Source organism: Pituophis catenifer, unplaced genomic scaffold, assembly GCF_029215685.1.
Source record: "Pituophis catenifer annectens isolate HBS135680 unplaced genomic scaffold, rPitCat1.0.hap2 SCAF_2, whole genome shotgun sequence".
Lineage (NCBI taxonomy): Eukaryota > Metazoa > Chordata > Lepidosauria > Squamata > Colubridae > Pituophis > Pituophis catenifer.
Window position 1 is genome coordinate 235,865,666 of NW_027256882.1, and position 25,503 is coordinate 235,891,168.

Consider the following 25,503-nt stretch of genomic DNA (forward strand, 5'->3'; position numbering starts at 1 on the left):
TCCTTTGTAGGGGTAAGAGATAATGACTGATTCAAGATTATTCAACTGACATTGTGCTTAAATCAGGATTAGAACTGACATCTTAGTCTTAACCATGACACCAAACTGTTAATTTAAAATGCTGTATATCTATCTATCTATCTATCTATCTATCTATCTATCTATCTATCTATCTATCTACATTCCAGCTAGCTACCTAACTAGCTATCATCTCTAGCTAACTATCTACTTATCTATCTAGCTATCATCTTTAAAGTTGGGAAGTAATAATCACAGCAATTTATTAATCTATCCTTGCATCTGTAGAGAAACATATCATCCTAACCTAGCTGGCAAATATTTTTCTTAGTATCTCTCTCTTAGTATCTCATAAAATTTTCTTCTATGGGAAAAGAACCTCAAAATTGATACCACTCTAATTCAGGTATCATCTTCATTTCCATTATAAAACATACATACATGCATATATATAATAAAATTATGAATGAATGAATGAATGAATGAATGAATGAATGAAATAAAATAAAATAAAACTTCACAACTGCTTTGTGACCATATTTTCAAACTGAGTTGCCAACCAAAAGGAATTCTTGTTGCTCCCAGGCCAATCATGCTTACACCCCAGAGAAATTCTAATATATTCTTTTATCAAATAATGTATTTTTCCTTCTCATTCCTCTTGGCTTCTCTTTCCTCTTCCTCAAACTGTGGGAAGTTTCTTATAAGTTTCTTATGTTGAATTTGTCCATCCTTTCCTGTTGTCTTTTTACCTACTACTTTGTTAGCTTCAAATAGATTGAATCCCAGCCTATCCCAGTACAATTTTTGCTTGCCTGCTGTGGTGTGATGTTTCCGACTTGAGGCCAAATGGAGAACACAATGAGGTAGGATTGATTGTGGAGGACACACAAACTGCCAGCATTTATCAGCCTTCTCATCAAGGTATGGAGGAGAGGCAGCTGGGGTGATGAACCCTGACAGGATCTTGACAGTTTCACAGGGGGGGAAATAGGCATATGTCTCCAATGACCCAATTTTCATACCATAAATCACTGTCTGAACACTCACCGGCTCCCAGCAATACATTCTATGCTGCTCTTTTCTTAGCCTTGTGCTGAATTAGAAAATCCCAGAAGGCTGTTTTGTTTAAAGAGTGCTAAAAGACTGTACCTCAAAAATTATCTCAGGTGCTTGAAGCTCTCTGAGTTTGGTTGTTTTCTGTAGGCATTTCATTACCCAAACTAGATAACATCATCAGTGCTCTAATGATGTTACCAAGTTTGGGTAATGAAATGTCTGCAAAACAAACAAACAAACAAACAAACAAACAAACAAACAAACAAGCTCAAAAAACACCTAAGACCCTTCATTTCAACTCTGAGCTACAAATATTCTCTTTTAAAATTCTCTTCGTTTTACAAGGAATGAACTGCTGGATTGAAGACTTAATGCCACATAACAGCAAATGAATTGGATTTTCCACCTGATGGTCAATACATCTATCTATCTATCTATCTATCTATCTATCTATCTATCTATCTATCTACCTACCTACCTACCTACCTACCTACCTACCTACCTACCTACCTATCTATCTATCTATCTATTGGTTCGATTTATATGCTGCCCTTTTCCGGAGATTCAGGGCGGCTTACAATGTGTAAAGCAATAGCCTTCATATTTTTATATTTTTATATTTATTTATTTATTTATTTATTGGTTCGATTTATATGCCGCCCTTCTCCGGAGACTCAGGGTGGCTTACAATGCATTACGCAATAACCTTCATACTTTTGTATATACCTGCTTAGTAGGGCTTTCGCGCCCCCCCCCAGCAGTGTTCTTTTATATACAAAGTCAGTTTATTGCCCCCACAATCCGGGTCCTCATTTTATCTACCTCAAAAGGATGGAAGGCTGAGTCAACCTTGAGCCTGGTGAGATTTGAACTTGCAGTAATTGCAAGCAACTGGTGTTACTTAACAGTGCTTTAGTCTGCTGCGCCACCAAGGCTTCTAGTCAATATTATTGCCATTTCACCTATTTTGTCCATGTGGGAAACATCATGGCCAATTTTCAAAGAGGTGGACCTTGCAACGTGACAGCATAGTGCTGGTTTAAATATTTCCATAAACGTTTCAAATCTTGGATCTGAAAGAAAAGTGTTACATTGCATTTGGATTGAGGAAATTAAGGAAGGGAAATGTCAACAAGCAGCATTTTGGGAACCCTTCACAACCCTTCCAAAGTGACTGAAACACACACACATACACACACACACACACACACACACACACACACACGGGGTGGGGGGTGATGTAAATCCAATCAGGATACATATGCAAATGAGGATAAATTCTTGTAAATAAACCATTGTTGATTACCATATTTATATTCAAATTTAAGGAATAAATAAAACATCACAAATTAGTAGCAACTTCTTTTTATACTAATTGTTGCAGAAATAAGCCAAAGGTATGATTTCTGAAATTAAATAGCAAAATGTTCAATTATATACGCAATTATTTTGGAACATTCCCATAAAACTCAGTAAGACTTACATTTGAGTTAGTAAAATGCACCAAAAGAACACTTTTATTACACTCAGTTCTATCTTATGGGATTTCTCCTTGGTAAATCTTTTCTTCTTCTAATCCATCTATACATTTAATTCAGAAAGCAGTAGGGTTGCAAACCATTGCAAAGAAACTATGGAAAGTTGAGTTGGTTTTGCTTTGCGTGCATGGGACATCTAGGCACCTGCATAAATATGAGACTTTGTTCAGAGACAGAAAAAGTGGACCTTTGTCCAGCAAGACTTTATGTGTAGCAAGAAATGACATTCTATAATATAGTTTATTTATGGTGAACAAAATTGAGGATTATATGTCAATTTGGTCTGCCTGAAATGGCCAGTATGTACCAATGCTATATTTAATTGCATCCACATCAAGAAGATAATTTATTGAACTAATGAACAGAAATTAATAGTGGTGATAGCCTCCTTAAGAGTCCAAGGGTGTGCCCCAGGAGATTCCTTTTCTTACCCATGTTCTAAAGGCTTATGTGGAAGGTCCTGGGAGTGCCATTCATAAATAATGCATATGATTATAACTTTGTAAGAATATGACTGTCACTGTACTAAGGCCAAACAACCACTGCCAAATAGTTAAAACCATGTGGACTATTCCAAACTTTATGTACAGTGATGGTCCAGCACTTTTTCTCTAATTAATTTTTCAGGTTTTTCAGTAATGCAGAGGTCCCCAAGCAACCCTAGGTCCATGGCCCTGTACCAGCCCACTGTTCATTAGGAACCAGGCCATGCAAGTGAGCAAAGCTTCATCTGTGCATGCCGGGATCTAAGTAGCGCACTAAACTATGCTCCCCGCTCCCCAGTCCATGGAAAAATTGTTTCCCACAGAACCAGTCTCCTATGTCTAAAAAGGTTGGGGACAACTGCAGTAATGGATTTCATTAGAGAGCTGCCTGACAGTGCGATGGGTGGCACATATGTTTAATAAATAAATAAGCAATAAATAAATAAAAACACCTTTAATTATGCATATAAAACTTAGGGTAAAGGCAAATTTCTATAATTTGAAGAGAAACATTAATGCTGTATACATATATGTATGTGCATATATATAAATATTATACATACATACATACATACTGTATATATAGAATAGAATAGAATAGAATAGAATAGAATAGAATAGAATAGAATAGAATAGAATAGAATAGAATAGAATAGAATTTTTTATTAGCCAAGTGTGATTGGACACACAAGGAATTTGTCTTGGTGCATATGCTTTCATTGTACATAAAAGAAAAGATACGTGTGTGTGTGTGTGTGTGTGTGTGTTTGTGTGCAATATATATATATATATATATATATATATATATATATATATATATATATATATATATATATATATATATATATGCATGCATCCTCTTGGCACATGGAGTCAAAGTGGCACATAAGCGGACCAAACACTGAGAATGAGAGTGATGTGCCCAAAGGAAGCATTATCCAAGGAGGAGACATATTCAATAGTTTACCGCATCAACTGTAGTAATTGTGCAAGCAATTACGTAGGGGAAACGGCCAAGCAGTTACAGACCAGAATACACGAACACGAACTGGCTGTCTGAGCAAGGAACAGCACTCCCAGATCTGGATGCATATGAAGGAGCACAACCACACATTTGATTTTCAAGAAGCTGAGGTTATTACCCATGATAGGACTAAAGGAGGATGAAAAGAAGCCTGGTTCTCCAATAACAATTCTATCAACAGGTATATCGAACTGCCACTGGCCTACCAGGCTTTGAGACACCAGGAAAGACCCTACACGAGGAGCAGAGACGGCTTTCCATCAGTGAGGGAGACCAAAGGCAGCCACCCCCCACCTCTGGGCATGCAGACTCAGCCTGTGAAGGCACAGTTAGTCCTGATCAAACACAGAGCAACCCGGCAGGGCTGTCTCAAACTGTAACAGATAGGATTAATGAGAAACAAACCTGGCCAACCACGAGGTCACAGACTAGGCAGCAAATTGCAATGCCTGACAGGCTAACATCATCCCTCACTGATAAGCAAGCTAGGAGGGAGGAAACAGTAGGAATCAAGCCTCCATCATCCAGCATGATGACAGCAAAAACAACACAGCTGATTACAAGTGAGAGATGGCTGGAAGGGCCTATTACACGCACAAGGGCCAAATTGATTAATGGCATATAAAGGCAGATATCTCTGTAATGGTAGTTTAATACTCTGACGATGTCAGCAGATGGCTAACGAAAGCTTAGTAAAATAAAATTTTAATTCTTTTAAAATTTTAAAATTTTAAGGTCCAGAGTTCGCAGTATGTCTGCTTCTTTCTTTACTAATATACCTGGAACTCGTATTTTTAGAATAGTTTGTAATATACACACACACACACACACAGTATTAATGTTTCTCTTCAGATTATAGAAATTTGCTTTTACACTAAATATATGCATATAATTGCATATATATACAATTATATGTATATTGCAAATGAAAATAAGATGAATATTTTTTATTAGATTGATGTGTTTGAAACACTGCCTACTTTGTTTCAGTTCGTTTATCCATCATGTCTTTCAATTACGTTTCCTAGAATTCTTTTCTCGTTCATCCTGTTGTGACCCCGACTCCTGAGCCTGTCCTAACAGAGGAAGATGACTCAGAAGGTGATGGGGAGAAACTGACAAGGCCTCCCTCTCCAGGACCCTCCTCTCTGACAATGCCTCAGGTTTCATCCAAAGGCCAAGAGGAACAGCCTGGGATATGCCAGGAGGAAAGCATATCGGAACAGCAACATATAGGGAGCCAGGATGATGAATCCTGGCTTGATCCCAGGCAGCATCAGAGGGAGAAGCGTGCGCAACAACGAAAGAGGCATGGGAGGGCCAGAGATTGAGCTGAGTCACTGAGCCACACCCCACAAGGAATAAAAGTGGGTGTGATTGCTCTTCAAGCTTTGTGACGGTCAAAGTTAAAAACCTGAGAGTCACATCGCGTTACCTGGAATCTGGCTTGTACATATTGGGATTGGACCTTGGCTAACTCTTGCTTCATGGATTACTTTTTGCTACTGGAACGGACTGAGGATAAACTCTCTCTTGCTTACTGTGAGTGAAAACTGACTTGGCAGGCATTACGCAGTTTATTGCCAAAACTCTTATCTGCAAGGGTTTCTAGTCTGATTGCTTAATAAAAACTTGGCAGGCGTGCCTGGTTGTGTGTTTACCTGTGGGGGAAGGGGGACAGAACACATCCATAAAATGCAATCCTTGATCTTACAAATTATAAGGGTTAATCAAAGAACACACTTTTGTTTTAGTTATTCTTAAAATGTCAAAAGATTCAAAATGCTGTGATTTCTTTTACATATGACATCCGATTCAAGCTAATAGTCACCCAGAGTCATTTGCTATGAGATGGGCGCGGCAAATAAATCCAATAAGCAAACAAACACATAGGTAGACTTTCCTACCCAAACAAAAACTGGATTTGGAATGCCCATATTTTCTGAGCAAGATTATATCATTCCTTTATTGACACACAGCAAACATAATATAAGGTTTGTGGCTTGCTTTCCTGTGGACCACTTAACCAGGAGGACTTCCTTCCAGTATTTTAATTGAGATTTCCCCCCTCCCTTATTTACACGAATTTACACATAAAAAAGAAGCCAACGACTCAGTCAATTCAAATGAGATTGTTGTTTTCTTTAATATTTTAAATCGAGTGCAAACATACACAATAAGACAATTTTTAATCTTAAAGAAAAAAAAACAATTTTAAAAAAGGAAGAAAGGAGGAAAAATAAAAGAAAAATCTATCTTACATTTTATATTTATTAGTAGCTACTGGTTCACTACTATAATATAAACAATACAAAAGATTATTGTGAGATAGAACAAAAGAGAACAGAGTGTTAATCAACAAAAGACAGTACTGCATAAGCAATCCTCAAATCTGCAGTGTGATGTTATTGCTATTGTGCATCTCATTTCTCATTTTCAATGCATTGTTTAAGCCATGCAATGCTCAGTAAGGAGCATTTAAGTTCCCATGATGAAGTTCTAACACAAAGACATTTTGTTTGGCTTTGCTTTATGGCCATTAAAAGGAAACTCAAAATAGCTGACAAGTATTTAGGACTGTGCAAGGTAGCTAGCTGTATCTTGTCTGGAAAGAAAGTTCACGTTCCTAAGGAGTGTGACATCATTTCAAACGCAGCAATGACCCAGTTTGCTTCACTGAAAAAACCAGAGAGGGATGTTAGAGCTACATAAAGCAGTCTTTTTGCTCTATTCATTTCAGAAAGCAGTGTAGAAGAGAAGCTTCACTCAAAGCTTCACTGAATTGAAACATGCTTTGGAAATTTTGTATTGCCCTAGAATTCATAGCACAAAGAACATGGGTCAGAAAGCTAATGGACAATGCAGAGGTCATCCTATCTTCCATTGAAAGCCTAGAAACTGAATCTAGACCTCCATTTACAGTTCTTGGAGATTTGGGATGAAAAGATGAAAAGCAGTGCTAAGGAGGGGGAAAAAAAGATAGATATGGAGGCAGCTCATAATTTCTTTCATATAAGTGATCAAATGCATTTTTATTTATTTATAAAACATCTAAAGGCACTGCAATCTTTAAAAGACTGTAAGTGGCACCCCAACGACACTAACAACAAGCCAATGAAAAGAATAATATGTTTAAATAACAGGCTAGATGCCTGTCTAGCATTACATTGTATTACTGTATATTATATACATTACAAGTATAGTACAAGTATAATACTGTACAAATGCAGTAGGGGTCCTTGGCAAGAACCCACTAAGACTTCACTTGCCCACCTCAAATATAAGAATATGAAACTGGCATGAGTTAGGAGAATCATGCTGGCTCACATATCAGATTAACCATTTGCATCAGATGTTGGGGAACCAGGACAATCTGACAATAGGTCAGGGCTACTGGACCAAACTGTACATGGACAAGAGAACCTGGAACTGATGAATGCTACTACTACAACAATCGACCTAATGAAAGGAGACATTTGAGTGAACTATGGATAGGCAGAAGATTTTCATCTTTGATTGAGAAACAGCTGAGAAACCCAATGCTTCAACATAGTGCTAAGGAAGCTGCTCTCACAACTTGAGATAGACCAACTATTCATTACATCCTAGACTCAAGAAGATCCAGAAGAACAACTAGATGTGCAGCTAACTTCTGAAGCGGGAATGTCACTGGCATTCATTACAGCAGCTGATATGAAGTTTAAGATTATGTATAAACTACAGTCAAAACTCGAGATTAGTTACCAATGCTCAGTGGAGAAGTACCTTCAGATAGTACACTAAGAATTGTCAGTAGAGCCTTCCCACAATCCTTAGGACCATTATAATTTAAACCAATGAACTAGTATATGCTTATGGTCATTGTAATCCTGGAGATGTTTGGCTACATGATTAAAAAAGAACAGCAGTACATACCTCCCTGGAAAATGAATTTAGACGCTAAGATCAAAGTAACTTGGACAGAGGTTAGTCAGCTGGTGGAATTAAAGGTGTAAGGATTAAGAGTAATACTCACCTACTGAAAAATATACCATCTGAAGAATGAGAAACTGCTAAACACTCACAGCACTGGCTACCAGGCTAAGATGACACACTAGAGAAACAGAGGCCAAGAAAATAAATGCTCTGTTCTCCAAAGAACTATCCAAGATGAACTACCAATTGCAGTGCAAGAACATAATAACAGTAGAGCCATCAATGGCAGAAACTGGACCACTGTAAGAATATATGGGAGAAAGAGAAGACATGTAACACCTGTAACTACAGGATCTGAGATCAGACCACAACAATGTTGTGGAGGCAAGAACAGCATACACTGAATGGTACAACCATATTGTGTACCGAAACACCTGCACATAGGCTGCATATAGGCTAGAATAGATAATATAGGAGAATAACAGGGTTAAGATCTTGATGGATTCCAGATCCAGTTAGACAGGTACTAGCCAGCAATGGTGATAGATGTAGTGGCACCAAATGTCAGCCTTCATGAAGAAGGAGCATGGGAAGTTGGAGAAGTACCAGGGACCTAAAGAAGGAACTGAAGATAATGTGGAAAATAAAGGCCAAAGTAGTTCATTGGTAATAGGAGCACTTCGGGCTGTGACTCCTAAACTGGGACTGGGCTACAACAGATCTCAGGAATCACATCACAGTTCTCTATCCAGAAGAATGTATGATAAGAATAGCTAAGATCCTGTACAGAACCCTCAAACCACCTAGCCTCTGATAGAAGTGAGGACCTTCAACAGCCATTCCCTGTTCACTCAGGAACAGGTGATCTCATATAGGACTTAACAGATAGTAACCATTAAATCCCTTTCCAATCTTCTAACAATGTCTCATTACAGCAAGGAAGTTTCCTGGTAAACCATTAGGTTTAGCATGATTCTCAGCTTATACATATTCATAAGAATATAGTTTGAAATCAAAAGTCTGATTCTCTGTGCTATGGTAACTTGCTGCGTAGCTATATAGCCTTTTATCGTCAAAGAATTCTACAAACAATAATTCATTAAGCTTCATAAATCACAGCTATTATCCTTCATATCATTATAGGAGATCAGGCAGAGTACAGAGGAAAGGTTAATGGTTTTATCAAGACTGCAATAGAGATGACATCAGCAACATAAAATTATCAAGTACAAAGTGTGCTTCAGAAATGGTAAAAGTCACAGTAATTATTTAAAGTACTTGGAAAAATTATTTTGTCAAAGCTCAATGGTTGACTTGAAGTTCATATTCATAACTAACTTTTCTTGCCTCAGCATCAATATTCTGGATGCTTTCTGCTTTGATTACTCTCAACCCTGAGATAGCTGCTGGAATGAGCAGGATTAAGTACCAATACTTTCAGTTCTTACAATTAGGCATAACCTTATAATATCCTACAATCTACAAAAAAGATTGAAGTAGTTTTTCACTCAGATGATATAATTAGGTAAAAAAAAGGTATTTCTTGAATTTTATATGCCAGAACAAAGGTATGAGTGTATACTTTATTCTCATCTCCTAAGGAATATGCAAAAGATAGGAAAGTAAACTATCCCAGTTCTGCATTGCTTAATACTAGTGCTAGAATCTTTAATTTTTATCCTTTCTCTTACCCTTTTCTAAAATTTTTTCTTTATTTATTCAATTTCTAACTGCCCATCTCAGCCAAGTGACTCTGGGTGGCTAACAATTCTAAAATTATAAAACAGTTAAAAAATAATAAAACAATAAAAAAACTTTCAAAAATCAAATACATACAGTGGATGAGATAGTTAACCAACTAACAGTAAGGCCAAGAAATGGGACTCTTAACTGTTGGGGTCATGCTAATCTCTGAAATGAGAATATTCCACAATATGCCTCATGGAAGTCAAGCAGGGGTGAAATCCAGCAGGTTCTGACAGGTTCTGGAGAACCAGTAGTGGAAATCTTGAGTAGTTTGGAGAACTGGCAAATACCATTCTGGCTGGCCCCAGAGTGGGGTGGGAATGGAAATTTTGCAATATCTTTCCCCCAGGAGTAGGGAAGGAATGGGGATTTTGCAGTATCCTTTCCCTGCCACGCCCACCAAGCCATGCCCACCAAGTCACACCATGCCCACCAAGCCACGCCCACAGAACCAGAAGTAAAAAAAAATTGGATTTCACCACTGAAGTCAAGCTATAACTTCATCCAAGATCACCTTGCCTTCCATTTCATGCTATGGTGATGAAAGTTAATGGGAAAAAATGCAGGTGTGTACTGTTGTTATGCTAACTAGTCAAATAATAAATCTGGATGCTGGATAATCTGTAAATTCCCACACAACGAGGTTTAGGTATGTTTATTTATATATGTTTATTTGTTTTTTTAATTTATTTGCTGCCTATCTCACTGTGGGACTATTCTAGGTGGCTTACAACAATAAAAAGAAGAAATGAAAAAAGTAAAATCGTAAAATAATAGAATAATAAAATAAACAATAAAAAAGACCACAATGATAATACATCAATATGATAATCAAAAAGTTTCTTTCCAACAAGTAAAATCTCACTGTGTTTACCTAAGCTGCAGTCACAGCCTTAAGCTTTCTTGTACTCAACAAAATAATTTCATTTCTGATGTTAACACTTAAGATCAATTCTCTATATAAATATGAATTGGATGTATGAGTTTGTAGAGCTCACATGTACCTTAACTATTACAAATGGAGTATTTTTTTAATTATTTGTTCATATATGTTTATGTAAACCTTGCAATTAGAAACATAAAAGTATTTAAATTCTAACCATATTTCTATTTCTGTAGACTGGCAGTTACCTGATATGAAAAAATAAAAAGTGTAATTCCCATTAGTAAGCTGAAGTTGTACTGAATATACAATCTGTTGTGTTTAATTGTAGCCTGTACCTCTGCAACTGGAGGAACAAAATTAGTTTATTAGGAGAAAAATTGACCCAGCCAGATTAATACATTCACAATTGATTTCTCTGCTCTCTAGTTCCTGCTGCTTGATCTCTATCCCTATTGAATTTCTGTTGCTTATCTTCCAGCATCCAATGCAAAGGGTAAATTCTGAATAGACCCTCAGGAAAAATAGTTAGGTAGTACATTATTTAAAAAAGGAAACCTTAATCTGACATGCTTCTCACTGAAAAGTAGTTTGATTTAATACCCTCACTCATCTTTAGGAACATTTCACATCTTGTGCTTTGGGTCGTCCCACCCCCCTAAATTGTGCATGAAAATGGTATCCAATACTGAACAACTAAATGTCTTAGGAAAGAATGAGGGAATAGGTATTTGACTTATTTACACTATCTCCTTCCCTCCCTGTTATTAGTTTTGTTAAAACATATATCTAAAATAGCAGACAAAACGAGATAGAGACTTGTAGAGGTCTGCAGAGTCATCATACCATTTATCCTTTTAATACTAATTTCTGACATTTTCTCATTTTTCTCCCCTTTAACTTTATATCTGAACTCACCAAATCATCAGAAACACTGGGGATTCATTTGTGCTTTGTGCTGCAAAACTCTGGATTCTTTTTTAATAAAACAAAAATGGAATCATTCAATTAAATGGGAGTTTTTACACTCTAATATAGCACTCCAGAGAGGATGAGGTATGATTTTAATCAAATGGTATTTTCCCCAACACACACACACTGCAGCAAAAGTATTAATTTTACTTCAGTTTTTGACTAGGCTTTTGAAGGATTGTTTGGGGGATGGGGTTTCATAAGAAAACTATCTATATAATGCTATATAATCAATGGGGAAACAGATTTTAGGAAAGTTTCTATCATCATCAAGTTTGGAAATTTTGAAAAGTCAATATTTTCTTTTTTTTTTTTATTGAAAAAGTTTTTCAAATACAAGTTTTTCCCCCTTTTCCTCCCTTCTTCCCTAACCCCCCCTCACCACCCATCCCCCCCTGTGACTTCTTCTTCACAACAATAAGCTAATTCATAATTAATTACATAATATTTTACCATGCCCTTACTCACTCCTCAAAGTACTGACCCTTAGCAAAGTATTCTTATAACTCCGCTTTTCTCCGCTTTTCACAATCTACCCTTTTTCTCCTCCCCCAAACTTATAAAATATTATTATTATTACAACAACATAACCTTTACTTTTATATATATTAATTTAACATTTCAAAGCAGCCTTCTCCAAATTTAACATTTGTTCAGTTCTATCCGATTCTTCCACTCCCCAAAATATATAACTTAAAAATCCTTTTTCTTAAACTAATCAATCACTAAACTAGCCTATTTCAACCCAGTTTCCTGCAAGATTACCATGCACTACAATTCTAAATATAATCCACTGCCCACTCTGCTAAAATATACATATGTCTATATATACATTCCATTTTATAAAAAAAGACAATAACTTTAAATTTATAATTCATTTAGTATCTTCTTTGATGTCTTTCCACTAGATTGTTAAATCCATCATCCATAATAGGGTAACATAGCATCCTGGTGCAACAGTTTATTCAAAATCTTCAGTCATCTTCTGCCCCCATCAATAATGAATATCCTCATGTATATATAAAATATATATATACAAAATATATTTATTTTTATATATATAAAAATAAAAACAACCACCCAGTCAATATTTTCTGATCAGGGATAATAAAAGACCAAACCCTGGTGTTCTCATTGAACAATTGCTCCTATGGATCAAATGACATCTTATGAGTTCAATTTGGATTGTGCCTTTGAATAGGTTTTTGAGACCTGACAATTGCCTAGACTAGAACCTGAAATTATCTTGGAAGGTTTTGAAAGTGGTTTACCATTGCCTCCTTCCTAGAGCTGAAAGAAAGTGACTGGCTCAGAGAGGGACTAGAACTCACAGTCTCTGGTTTATAGCCTGATGCCTTAAACATGACACCACCTGGCTCTCCTACTTCACCTTTCTGCTACACTTTCAAAAGGGAATCATCTGAAGATTTTGACTTCAAACTCTTTCTATTATTTTGCTGTTGGTTTTATTAATGCTCCATATACTTTATTCTATGTCCTATATCAAGGGCTTTTTGTGAGGGAAGTTAATCTGGGACAATGGTGATAATGATGAGGTTGATGGAAAATATCCACTCTTCCAATGGATGTGGGCCAAAAAGTTGTTTTTTAAAAAAAAATATAAAGGAATAAATACATAGAAATGATTCAGAAAATAGTTATTCAGCGAGTAAGTAGCATTCAACTTTCTGATCATGGCCACCTTTTGAATGCATTTTTTGCTGATTGGCAGACTTCTTGAGTGTTACATATAAACACCACAAATACTTTTGCATTTGTGTACAAGTTCCTGTAGTTCAATAGATTGCATTTTGAGAAGTCTTATCATCAGGCACTTAACAAATTGCACTTTTTCCCCACAGCTTTCCTCAGGCACCTCTCAAGTTAATTAATATTTATATCTATATTAATTATGCACTGAATAAGAATATTACATTTCCGATTGTCTTAGTATATTTCCAAGACAAAGTTGTTGGCTTTAACTTTAAAGCCTTAATGACTTGAGACTAGGATGATCAGAAAGTTCTCTGCCTAGTTTGAGTTCCCAAGCTTTCAGAACTTTTTCAAAAGAGTTTCCCCAGCATCCTTACTAAGGACATAAGGGAATTCTGGGAAAAATAATTTCTTTGGTTATAATGAGGAAGACAAATTAATTAATTTCAGTATATATGTTTTTGTGGTTTATATATTCTGCCCTTAAATGAATGACTTGGCCTACAAAAAGAGCTCTAATTTGCTCAATTCTAATTTGCATTTTTTAAAAAAACTGGACATCTCTGTACATTATCACAAGGCCACATATTTGCTCACAAATTTTACATAATAGTTAATACTCAGCATTATGAAGTGGAAGATATGTTAGCCCAATCCGTGTGTGGTATTTACTGAACATGTGTGTGTATGCCACACTAATCATTTTCAAATAATTTATAAATAAAATCATTGGTCACATGCTTCTACTTAATTAAAAAGAGCCAGTTTGGTCTAGTGATTAAGGTACCAGGCTAGAAAGCAGGAGATAGTGAGTTCAAGTTCCGCCTAAGCCATGAAAGCCAGTTGGCTGACCTTGATCCAGTCACTCTCGCTCAGCCCAACCCACCTCACAAGGTTGCTCTTGTTATTATGGTGTTCTGCCCCAGCTCCGGATTTCCGAGGATATTGACACACACCAACGTCCTTATCAAATTTATTAAGTAGCAAGAATAAACAAGACCGGCAAAGGTTGGCAACCAGCCCAGAAAACAAAATACTCTGATAATAAATATAAGTTGTTTCTAGCAAGAAACTTAATAACAGTGTGTGACTTAAATAGGCTAAGGGAGTGGCCAATTATCCTCAAGCCTTACTCTTGAGGAGACCTCCTCCTCCTGAGTAGCCACTCCTGCCTTTTGGCAGCCCTGTATGCTCGAGCATTGAGAAGAGGCTCCTCCACTTTGCTCTCTCCACTTGAAGGAGCCTCTGGAGGTTCTGAAGGCCCTGGCTGAGTCTCTGCCTCTGGCACCACATCCTCTTCAGCTCCTTGCTGTCCGACATGAGGGCTGTCTGCACAAGCTGCTGGCGCGACACCACACCAGCCTCCTCGTCGTCAGGATCAGCCACGATCCACGCAGGCCACTGGCAGGCCACAACATATGGGGAAAATAGGAAGAGGAAGGAGTATTGTTGGTGTTCATCGCCTTCAATTATTTTTAAACATAATAAAGTAGGATATAAATAAATAATTGTCCAATGAGCCAATCTATGTCATTCATAGATTGTATTCTATGAGAGGAGGAGGAGGAGGAGCAGGAAGAGGAAAAGAAATAACAATTGTAATGGTGATATAAAAATCAGTCAATCTCTCGTATTTCACAGAAATTATGTATTGGATGATGTGACTCTGCATCAGTGGTGGGTTGCCCCTGGTTCGCACCGGTTCTATAGAACCAGTAGTAAAACCGGCAGGAGGCTCCGCCCACTGACCCTGACATCATAAAAACCTTCTGCGCATGCGTGCGGCCCTGTTGCGAACTGGTAGTAAAGGTAAGTAGAACAACCCCTGCTCTGCATGTAAAATTAAAAGCACCTTACCTTACTGATTTTCAGTTAAACATATATAAAAGACCACATTCACCAATATGTCAAGTTCAGTTCCATTTTTAAATCTTTTTTAAAAGAATCATATTGTCCTCAATGCTGTAATGCTTGAAAAAAAATCCTCACTTTATTATTTTTTTTAAAAAACGATTGTTTATTCACAGAGAGGCATTCAGTTACAAACTGGAGCAAAAATATTTCAAAAAGGTCAGCAGTAGTCTATGATGTATCAGTGCAATTTAATATCTTGTCATTTTATAGGCTTAGTTCACAGTGTGGCTTTTCAAAATGTCTTAGGTTGTAGGTTGCAGTGCACAAGGTGTACCCATTCTCTTTCTTTTTAATGGTTCTTTAAAAAAACTTTGTTCACACATACAAAAGCAGCTCTTTATGGATAAAACTAGATTAGAAACAATCTCTCTTTCAAGTTATGTTTTGAATTTTAGAGGTGATATGGAAAGGTGCCCTCCTGTCAACCCCTTCTTTCTTTTCTTCTTTTTAAACAATGAAAGGTCTTCACAGGTCTACCTGAGATTGACAGAAAGTCTTTTCTGGGATGAAATCTGCTATTTAAATATTCCACAGGTTTTATCAAAACATCATTTTAAAATCTTCTAGAAAAGCTAATCCATGATGGTCCACTGGGACCACAGTGACTGTTGTAGGATGATAGCTTTTCACAAATGTTGGTTCTAGAGCTGGAACTCTTAACTATGTATGTTTCAATATCAGTATAACATGATGGAACCTGAAGCTATCTCAAAGGTGTCTTTTCAAAAGGCAACTGGGCTGTTTTTGTCTTTGAGGAAGAAGAAAACATTTTGCTTCTCATCCAGGAAGCCCCATCAGTTCTGATGGGTGCTTCTTGGATGAGATGCTTCTTCGATGAGAAGTGAAACATTTTCTTCTTTTACCTCAAGGAAAAAATAGTCCAGTTGCCTTTTTGAAAAGGCGCCTTTGAGACAACTATGACCTGGATGACTGAGAATCTCAACAGACATTTAAACTGACGATATGTTTACAAAGACATTGAGAATTAAGCAAGAATTTGGTGCCTCTGGAATTTGTGGATCTGTAGATACCACTGAACTCCAATTCCTTTCAACCTCAACCAGTGTAACTGGGAATTATATTTTATTTATTTGGAAGGCCACACTGCTATTAAAGAAACTTCAAAGGTTGGCTATTGTAGCTTCTATGCTTCGGAATTTGTAGATATCTTTGAGACAAATGCTGAACCTTGAATCCATCTTTCAACACTGGACATTTATAGAAATGACTATAGCCTAAAAAATCGAGCAAACAAATCAAGGCAAGGGCAAATAAAGTAAGGAACACAATTATAATGATAGACTTGAGAGTTTGACAAAATATTTATAGGAGGGCCCTGTCCACATGTTGTGGGTTTCCTCAGGCCAATCTAGAATTACATTATTTACAGTCTTTGCATTAACATATGCTCAAAGAAAACAGCCACTTCTAGATTAGACTGGGCCCATTTAAATGTGTGTTCAGAATTATAATATATGCCTTACCTATGCATACATTTTGCTTGTGAATTCTGTCTTCCAAAATATTCATTGGCATTAGCTGCCTGTAAGAAATTCAACTATTTTACACTATACAGCTATAGACAAAAAAATCATTCAAACAATATTACTGTAAATTCCTTTTTTAAAAAAGAATTTTTACTCTCCGCAATTTGAAAATCCTTCCACATTTTTCCATTCTGTACTTATGTATACGGAATTGAAGGAATGTTTTTGTGAACATTTCCTTAATGAAATTTTAAACAAACTGTACTTACATAATCACTCCTTAACACTTAAAATGTTTTAAAATACTTAAAAGATAAAGCTCTCTACACATAAATAAACAGTGGAAAAATAACTGGTAATTCATAGATAATTACACAGCATTATAAACTCTCAGTTTGCCCTAATTCACACTTGCACATCTATATATTTATAAGTGTGTAATAAATGGTTTGAAAGTTGATAACAAAGCAATGACTGATTTAAGTGCCTGATCTTTAAATAAGTAACAAAATGTGATCCCCCCCTTTTTTGGGGGGGTAATATATCCCTATAATAGCAATAAAATTGGCATCGGATACTCCAAGCTCATTGTCTGAAATAAATGGGCTGGATCTGGCACTGCAGTTTCAGTGTGACTGCTTCTGACAGAATAACAAGAGAGTAGATTTAAGAATCAAAGACCTTTGAATGATGAAATGACCCTGTAAAATGGAACAAAGCTAAAAGAACATGAAAGTAATAATTACAATTTAGAAAGATTTAACTACTCCGCAGAGCACAAGGGATGGCTGTAGATATTGTTCTCCAAATAGCTTGCATTAAGAATTTTACATAAGGTTAGTTATGTGCATTGCAACATATACAAAAAAGTACTATGACCATTTTAAAGTAACAAATAGATGTGGCAGAAGTTCTTGTAAGGAAGCAGATTTTGGCCTACAAGTGTGTGTATATTACCTTTACTTTGCCACTTGTTTTAGCTTTTTAAATATATTATTTTGGGATAATATTTGGGAATAAGTAATATAATAGACATTATTTATTCCCAAATAAACATATAAAAACAATTCTTAAGAACAAGAAATATACAATAAAGTTAATAAAAGAGGGAAAAAAACACATTTTCATGGTATGTTCATATCATTTTTAATGATGTGAAAATGATATGAACGTATCATTACCTTCTCTCCTATTACTACAAAATAATTTATATTTTGTGGGTAAAGTTGAAATTCACAACAGCAGTTTCTAAGAAAGGAGGGCAAATTCTGTTTGAGCAAAAGAAAATCTTAAGTAGCTGCTCATAATAAGAAGGAGGTATAAGCTGAGTTAAATGCAAAAAGTGGAAAGATTGAAAATGGAGCAGAAAATTATGATGATTTGAAATGAGAGCAAATGGAGGAAACGACAAACAGTAGTTGTCTGAACAATATACAGATTTAAGGAGAATTCTAGGAGTTGAAGTCCACACGTTTAAAAGTGGCCAAGGTTGGACACTACTGAAATAAGGTCATCCCTGGTGATGGGGGAGGGGGAAGAATCAAAATGGCAGCTGCAACAGTCTGCTGAGGAATTACTCCTTGTTTATATAAATTGTCTGTGCAATGCACATTTTAAAAAGGGCAGGCCTTGAATTGAATGATTGTAGCTGCCCTCTTGACATTTTTGAGAGCCCCTAAAAATTCCCCTGGAAACAAAGAGGTGGTGAAAGTTTACTAGTTGACAAGACTTTAAAGCCTAGAGAAAGCTGGGGATGGAAGATCAATATCTCATATATTTATTCCAACTAATTGGACAAATCTTACACAAATATTGGCATACATTAATTCCAAAATTAGATAATGGTACATAGGTAAAAAGAAATACCATCTTTTAGTAATAGTATTAGTATTTTCTTAATACTAAGAAAAAGAAAAACATCTCTAAGGGTTTTTTCCCCCCAGCATTTCTGCATCCCAAAGTCTCATTTGATTAAAAATGGTATTATTTATATATTACCTAGATTAGGACAATGCACTTTAAATAATAATGATGACAAAACACCACATAATAGCTTGGACATCATTAAGCCTCATGTGAAACTAGTTATTGTGACTTAGGAGTTCTTATGTACTGTAAATGTATTGAAGCCAAAGATCCATCAACACAATCCCCTATAATCCTCAGATCTAACAGAGGGAGACAATTATATAGGCCCTTACTACCCAATGTCTGTTGACTATGACAGAAATCCCAAAGGCTGAATATAAGGAACTTGAAGTTAGGATTCTAGCAATTATATTCAGGCCAATATTTCAAATATACAGGTGCTGTATATTTCAACAACACCTGTCATAATGAACATATTACAATCTTATTTTTGTTGAGTTGCTGGGCTAACCATGCAACAGCTAGCGATAGACCATGTTTCATTCACACCAATAGAACCCTTGTTGGCTCTGAGAACCTAGAGCAGGGATGTCAAACTCGTGATGACACATCACCACGTGACATATTGCAACTTTTTCCTTCTTTGCTAAAATGGGGATGGGCATGGCCAGCATGTAACGCATCCGGCCCATGGGTTGTGAGTTTGACACCCGTGACCAAGAGTTGCTGATGAGCATCCTTAGTCTCAGCAACTTATACCTTGAATTGCAGCAGAAGTAATCCTTGATTTATGGCCATAATTGAGTCCATAATGTCAATTGCTAAAGAAGACAGTTAAGTGAGTTTGAATTTAGATCATGTGACCATGGGGATGCTGTCATGTGAAAAACAGTCAAAAGTCACTTTTTTCAGTGCCATTGTAACATCAAAAAGTCACTAAAATGATGGTTGCAAATTGAAGGCTACCTGTATACTCTATGATGATTTGCTCTGCTAGTTCCAGAACTAGATCTAACTCTATTTCCTGTCACTAGTATGAGCTAAGAATCTTTTTGAATTTTCAGTCTGTATTCTTGGAGTTAGCTTGCAGATATTTAGCTGTAAGATATTGGGTGTTATGTCATAACACTGATCAAGAGCTAGCATTTGTCCCCCTGCCTATATGAATTTGGTATTCAAGCATATAGTTCAGCGCATTGGGACACTGCCATTGATCTCTTTTCAAATGCTGAAACCAGAATATTGAAATATGGGGGGCTTCGATCTTCAAAGAGCCTAACGACAATATCAAAAATTATTCAGAAGTGGTCTTGATCATTTACAATCATAATTTCTTCTATAAATGAAGCTATATTTTCTTTTTAAGGCCACTTTATGTTTTACGGCTTAATGAACCAAATTAACTTCGTGGGTAGTTCAAGAATGGCAGCATAACAACAAGAACAACAACAAAAAAATACAATATGACTTTTAGGAATACAGATAGACTTCACTTAACAACCATAATTGAGCATGGAATTTTGATCCTAAATCATTGTGGTCATTAAGGTCATTTTTACAATAGTCAGTAAGCAGGTCACCATGGATGCTAAGCAAATCATATGATTTTTATCCATTTCTCCCGAATGGGTGTTTTTTGCTGGAAATCAATAAAAAACTGAAAACTGACAAAAGAAAAATCATAGTCACATGATTGTTGGATGCTGCAACTGCTAGTAAATTTGAGCTGGTTTCTAAGTGCCTGAAATGCAATCATGTGACCACAAGGTGTGTGCAGACATTATAACTGAGGATGAGATGTACATAATTTGTTTTATCTGTTGTAACTTCAAACAGTCATTAAACAACTGGCTGTTAAGTGAGGACTACCTGTAGTACAGATAAGCCATCCTGATGTAAGTCTAAAGCTCTTCTTCTGAATCATTTTCTATGCCCCCTTTCACATATATGAGTGCTTGGGAGTTTTTGTGTGTGTTTGTGAGTGTGTGTGTGTTTGTGTGTATGCACCTCCCATCTCAAGAGTAATCTGGTAATCTGCTATACATTCAGGCTGTAGTAACATGTCATGAAGACAGAAAGATATCCATCCATAATTTGTGGAGAGTTTAAGGTTTGAATTCCTTAGGTGACAACCCTGTTATTCGTTTTGACCACTGTGTATTACAACCAGATTTTCATTCACACTTCGTTTTTCATACAAACAAGCTTTTAAAGTAATACTGAGTTCTTTATCACCAGACTGTAATAGATTGGCTGGGTGAAGCAGGAGAGAAATTGTTGATGAAGATAATGATGTATGGTGTGTGTTGTTGTTGTTGTTGTTGTTGTTGTTGTTGTTGTTGTTGTTGTTGTTTTAAAAAAAAGAAGATAAGGAAAGAAGCACAAACACTTCAATTTGGAAGTCTGCACTCTTAAGCCACTTAATTCTTAAGCATGCATACCTCTGGTTTGGAAAACAGCCCAATGGTATCAAAGAAAATACTGTAGAATATTTAAACAAAATTGCTTTAAAAATAAATCTCTTGGAAGGATGGACTGAAAGGAAGAAAACAAATGACCTTTTTTCCCCATTCAAAACTCATGATACGTATCAAGTTTAACTTCCAGTTTAGAAAGTCACAGCAGAACGGCTGAAAACTACCAACAATGGGTTTGGTTACAATATCTAATTCACTCTTACATAAAATGCATCTATGTTATAATAGCTAAGGAATGCATGTCATTTAAAGAGGCTTGCCATAGCAAACACCAAGACTGAACATATGCCGTTTAATAGATTTCCAATCTATTTTGCATGTTCTTTTGAATGCAACAGTTTCTTTCTTCCAGTTGAGAACTTGATTAGCAAATAAGTCAGACTGTCTTTTATTCTTATTAAACTAGACCAGAAAAGCAAATCAGAAGAAATACTCCTTTTGATTTTCATTGATTGTATTTTGCACGTTGATCTCATTTTTCAGGACAGTCTCTGCACTATCCTCATTTTCTGATCCCTTCACCTCCTTCTTTTTATATACATTTTTCTTTTTATAAATCCGTACAGCAATGGCCACAATGCAAAGTGGAATGAATATCACTACAGCGATCACACCTGGGGAGAGAAAAGAAAATAACAAAGTATATTTTGTAACATATCAAAAAACCTGGCATAATTATAATGATCCTTATAGCCCTTTACACTAGAGAATGTGTTGCTATCTTCATGTAAGAATATCCTACAATACATTGCAAGACTAATGATGATGTTGGCACTGATGATGTTATCTAGTTTGGTAATGCAATGTTTGCAAGAAAAAAAAAAAACAGCTCAGAGAGCACCAAGGACTCCATAGTTCAAGCTTGAGCTACAAATATTATCTTCTATTCAGAAGAGCAAAAGTTTCCATAGCAAAACACAAACATTATTTTAAGGTCACATTTATGTATGTGTAATTTTTTAAAGCTTCTTTTAGGTAGTTATCTAAAAGAAATCTGTTATAGATTTCCTTTACTGTAAAACACATCAAAATGAAATCCATTGCCATCTACTTGACTCCACCAAAAAGAATTCATTAAAACTATGTATTTGGGAACATTGAGTAAATATCAGCATTAATCAGGGAAGTTTCCAAACAATATTTATTCCACATTTGGATTAAGTTATAATGCAACTACAAACCATTGGGCTAAGTTATGTTGGAACTGCAAACCATTTAAATAAGAGATTTATATGGGGGAAACTGTGCAGGAACTTATTATAATATGGATATTAGAAGAAAATATGTTTAACCATATGATAAGAATTGATCCAGATTTTCTGTAGATTTTATTTACTGTACTTACTAGAAAACCTCTTCCCCATTGGTTCATCATTTAACAGATATTTCCTTACATAAACAGAGAAGCAGAATGACATAGGGAGAACAGTGGGAGCAGGAGCTACCAGCTTCCCCCATTGAGTTTCATTTTGAGAAGCTGGCAGGGAGCACCAGAAATTGCCTTCCACCCTTTCTTCCCTCTTCCCTTCCCTTCCTTTCACTCCCCTCCCTTTCCAGTAGGTACATAAATGGTTGTTTCTGAGTGGGAGAGGGAGCAAAGGATTGCAAGATTGACTTGGAAATTGTCACAGAATGTTGAAAATAAAGACCTCATGACCATAAAAGCAGCACAGCAGCAACCAGTAGCACTGAAATAGCCACAACTTCCCCAATTTTCATTTCTTTGGAAGTCACAGGTCTTGGATTTTTCACACATTCAGCAGGTTAGCCCATTCAAAGTACTTAGTTTCAAAAATCATTTCCCTTTGATGCAGTGTTTCACCCAGTTAAAAGTCAGGATAATGAGAGTTCTGGTAAGATATAGATTTATTAAATTTATACAGGTACCAATCTCATTACTATGACATAATTAAAAATGTTATGAATTAACATTTTATAGTGCCCATTAGCAACTTATGCTTTTATATTACATAATATACTTACGGTCTAAAATTGATTATGTTTCTTTGTTCTTGCTGTTATTAAATTATAGATGGACAAACTTTCATTATTTCAGAACCTACTGATTTATGTATGTGTTTTGGAGGCAAATGCCATAATGAGAATGAACAAGTAATCAATTAATATTGAAATCATCAATAGTGGACATAGAAGTGAGTACAGCTGGAGTACAATTACTATTGTTTATTCTTTAATTGGACATGTGTATAGTTGTACCCCAGCTTACACTAGAAGGGAAAACAGGACAGGTGGCAGCTTTATGAACATTGGTGATAAAAGCTTTCTGGGCACGGTAGAATCTTCATTTAGCATAAACAGATATCACTAAGGCTTAATTACATCTTATTGTAACTACAGGAAAAAAATCTTTTCACTAGCACAATAATGTCATTGTAGAAATGTATTGTATGAATTATATAACCCACTAACCTTACCATAATAGCATCTGGCACTGAGATAATGTTACAAAGGAGTATCACCAACATAATCCAGTAATACTCCATGAGTTATTATCTTCACTCTAGAGAGTCTTCATGACCTACTTTTGTCTTTTTTCCACTAGTGCATATTTCCTGAAGTATGCCTACTAATAGGGTACTTATTCGACAAAAATGCTAGCAATAGATGATATGAATAACAAATACAGTCCATCTCTAGTCTACAGGTGACATTCTTCTAAAATTGAATCCTTTTGGAATGGAAAATTCCTGTGCATTATGAACTTACTGTCTTGTTCTTTTTGTAATTGGGAGTTGAAGGTTGCAATCTTGTATAAATAAAGCTTTTTGAAGTTATATTTTGAGTATTTGCCTTACTAAAAGCTTGCAGAGTTCGTTGTTAGTTGCAAAGTTGTGTCCGACCCATTGCGACCCCACGGACAATGTTCCTCCAGGCCTTCCTGTCCTCTACCATCCTCTGGAGTCCATTTAAGCTCATGCCTGCTTCATCCAGCCACCATCATGGAGGTGACTCCATCCAGCTACCACGTTCTCTGTCGTCCCTTTCTTCTTTTGCCCTCAATCGTTCCCAGCATTAGGCTCTTCTCTAGTGAGTCCTTCCTTCTCATTAGGTGGCCAAAGTATTTGAGTTTCAACTCAGGATCTGGCCTTCTAAAGAGCAGTCAGGGTTGATCTCCTCTAGCACTGACTTGTTTGTTTGCCTTGCAGACCAAGGGAATCACAGGAGTCTTCTCCAGCACCATAGTTCAAAGGCCTAAATTCTTTGGCGCTCAGCCTTCTTATAGTCTTGCAGAGTTAGGGATGTATTAAACTCCAAACAATTCAATCTTAGGTTGTACCTAAAGGGCAACTGAAGGGAAAGCTGCCAAAGTATACCATCTTAAGTGTTTTGCCAAATATAAAGAAACAAGAATAGGAATCTTGAAGTGTTGCTACATAATATATTCTAGTCTTCCGATACTGTATTGAAATGCCATCAGTATGGTTTTACATAGAAAATCAGTACATACAGTAAATAAGATGATACAATTTCAAACAATCTGAAAGATAGCAAAAGCACTATCTGACATTGCTGCTGCAAAAAATAAAAATTATATTGCAAAGTCCCAAGTCCCATAAAGGTCTTTGGAATTGTTTGGGTATGTATCTACTGTATATATACATTTAGTAGACAGATTTTGGGGGTTGATTGTAACTTACATATTCTCAGTGAGTCAGTGTTTCCAACAAGAACTCAAGCCACTATTGCAAATATAGGATTACTAGAAGGATGATTTTAAAAATAAACAAACATGTACTTAAACGTTTGAAGAAAATGAAGCACTTATAAAGCATTTGTTTTTAAATCAATACTGTGAACCATTGAGAGACTTTGAGGAAAAATTGGATCTATATTTCCACTGCAGCTTGAACACATGTCTGAAGACATATAACCATTTGTGACTATCCAATCTAATTCCATCAGCTTCTAAAACATGTATACAATGTTAAACAAGTTAACAATGTAGAAACTTATTCTGTTATTTGGGTGCTCAGCTTTAGCACTTAGATTTAAATATTTAAAATGGTACATACAATGCAATTACAGTTGCTCTTACCCCCAATAATTGCAGAATCACTCCTTATTACATTAGCTAATGGTTCTCCTTCATCCCTTGGTCCTGAGTGATCTGTGCCAGAAACAAAAAGAAAAATACAGAGACAGAGAACAGGAATCTCAATATATCTGCATTTAAATCCACATATCCAACAAAGGCTACTATATCTATTACTGTAGGTGTTAGCTATAACATAGAATTATAAAATAGGAACACACACATTAAAAGATTACTACAAAGCTATTAACAAGGAATGAATGATTGGCTTGAAAACTACATGGTATATTTGAAAAACATACATTCATATGCATACAAGATAAGAAATGACAAAAATTGAGGATTTGTA

The 25,503-nt window shown here is 36.0% G+C and overlaps 1 protein-coding gene across 1 annotated transcript in view; it reads right to left on the reverse strand.

Annotated features, from left to right (window-relative positions):
- Positions 1-21,520: 21,520 nt before the first annotated feature.
- The window catches only part of CNTNAP4 (contactin associated protein family member 4), a 262,491-nt gene continuing 258,508 nt past the window's right edge, over positions 21,521-25,503 (reverse strand). The window contains exons 23-24 of the mRNA XM_070935657.1: positions 25,158-25,229; positions 21,521-21,714 (exon numbers count right to left, since the gene is read on the reverse strand). Of these exons, the coding sequence (XP_070791758.1) occupies positions 21,521-21,714; positions 25,158-25,229 (266 nt within the window). The remainder of the gene's footprint in view (positions 21,715-25,157; positions 25,230-25,503) is intronic.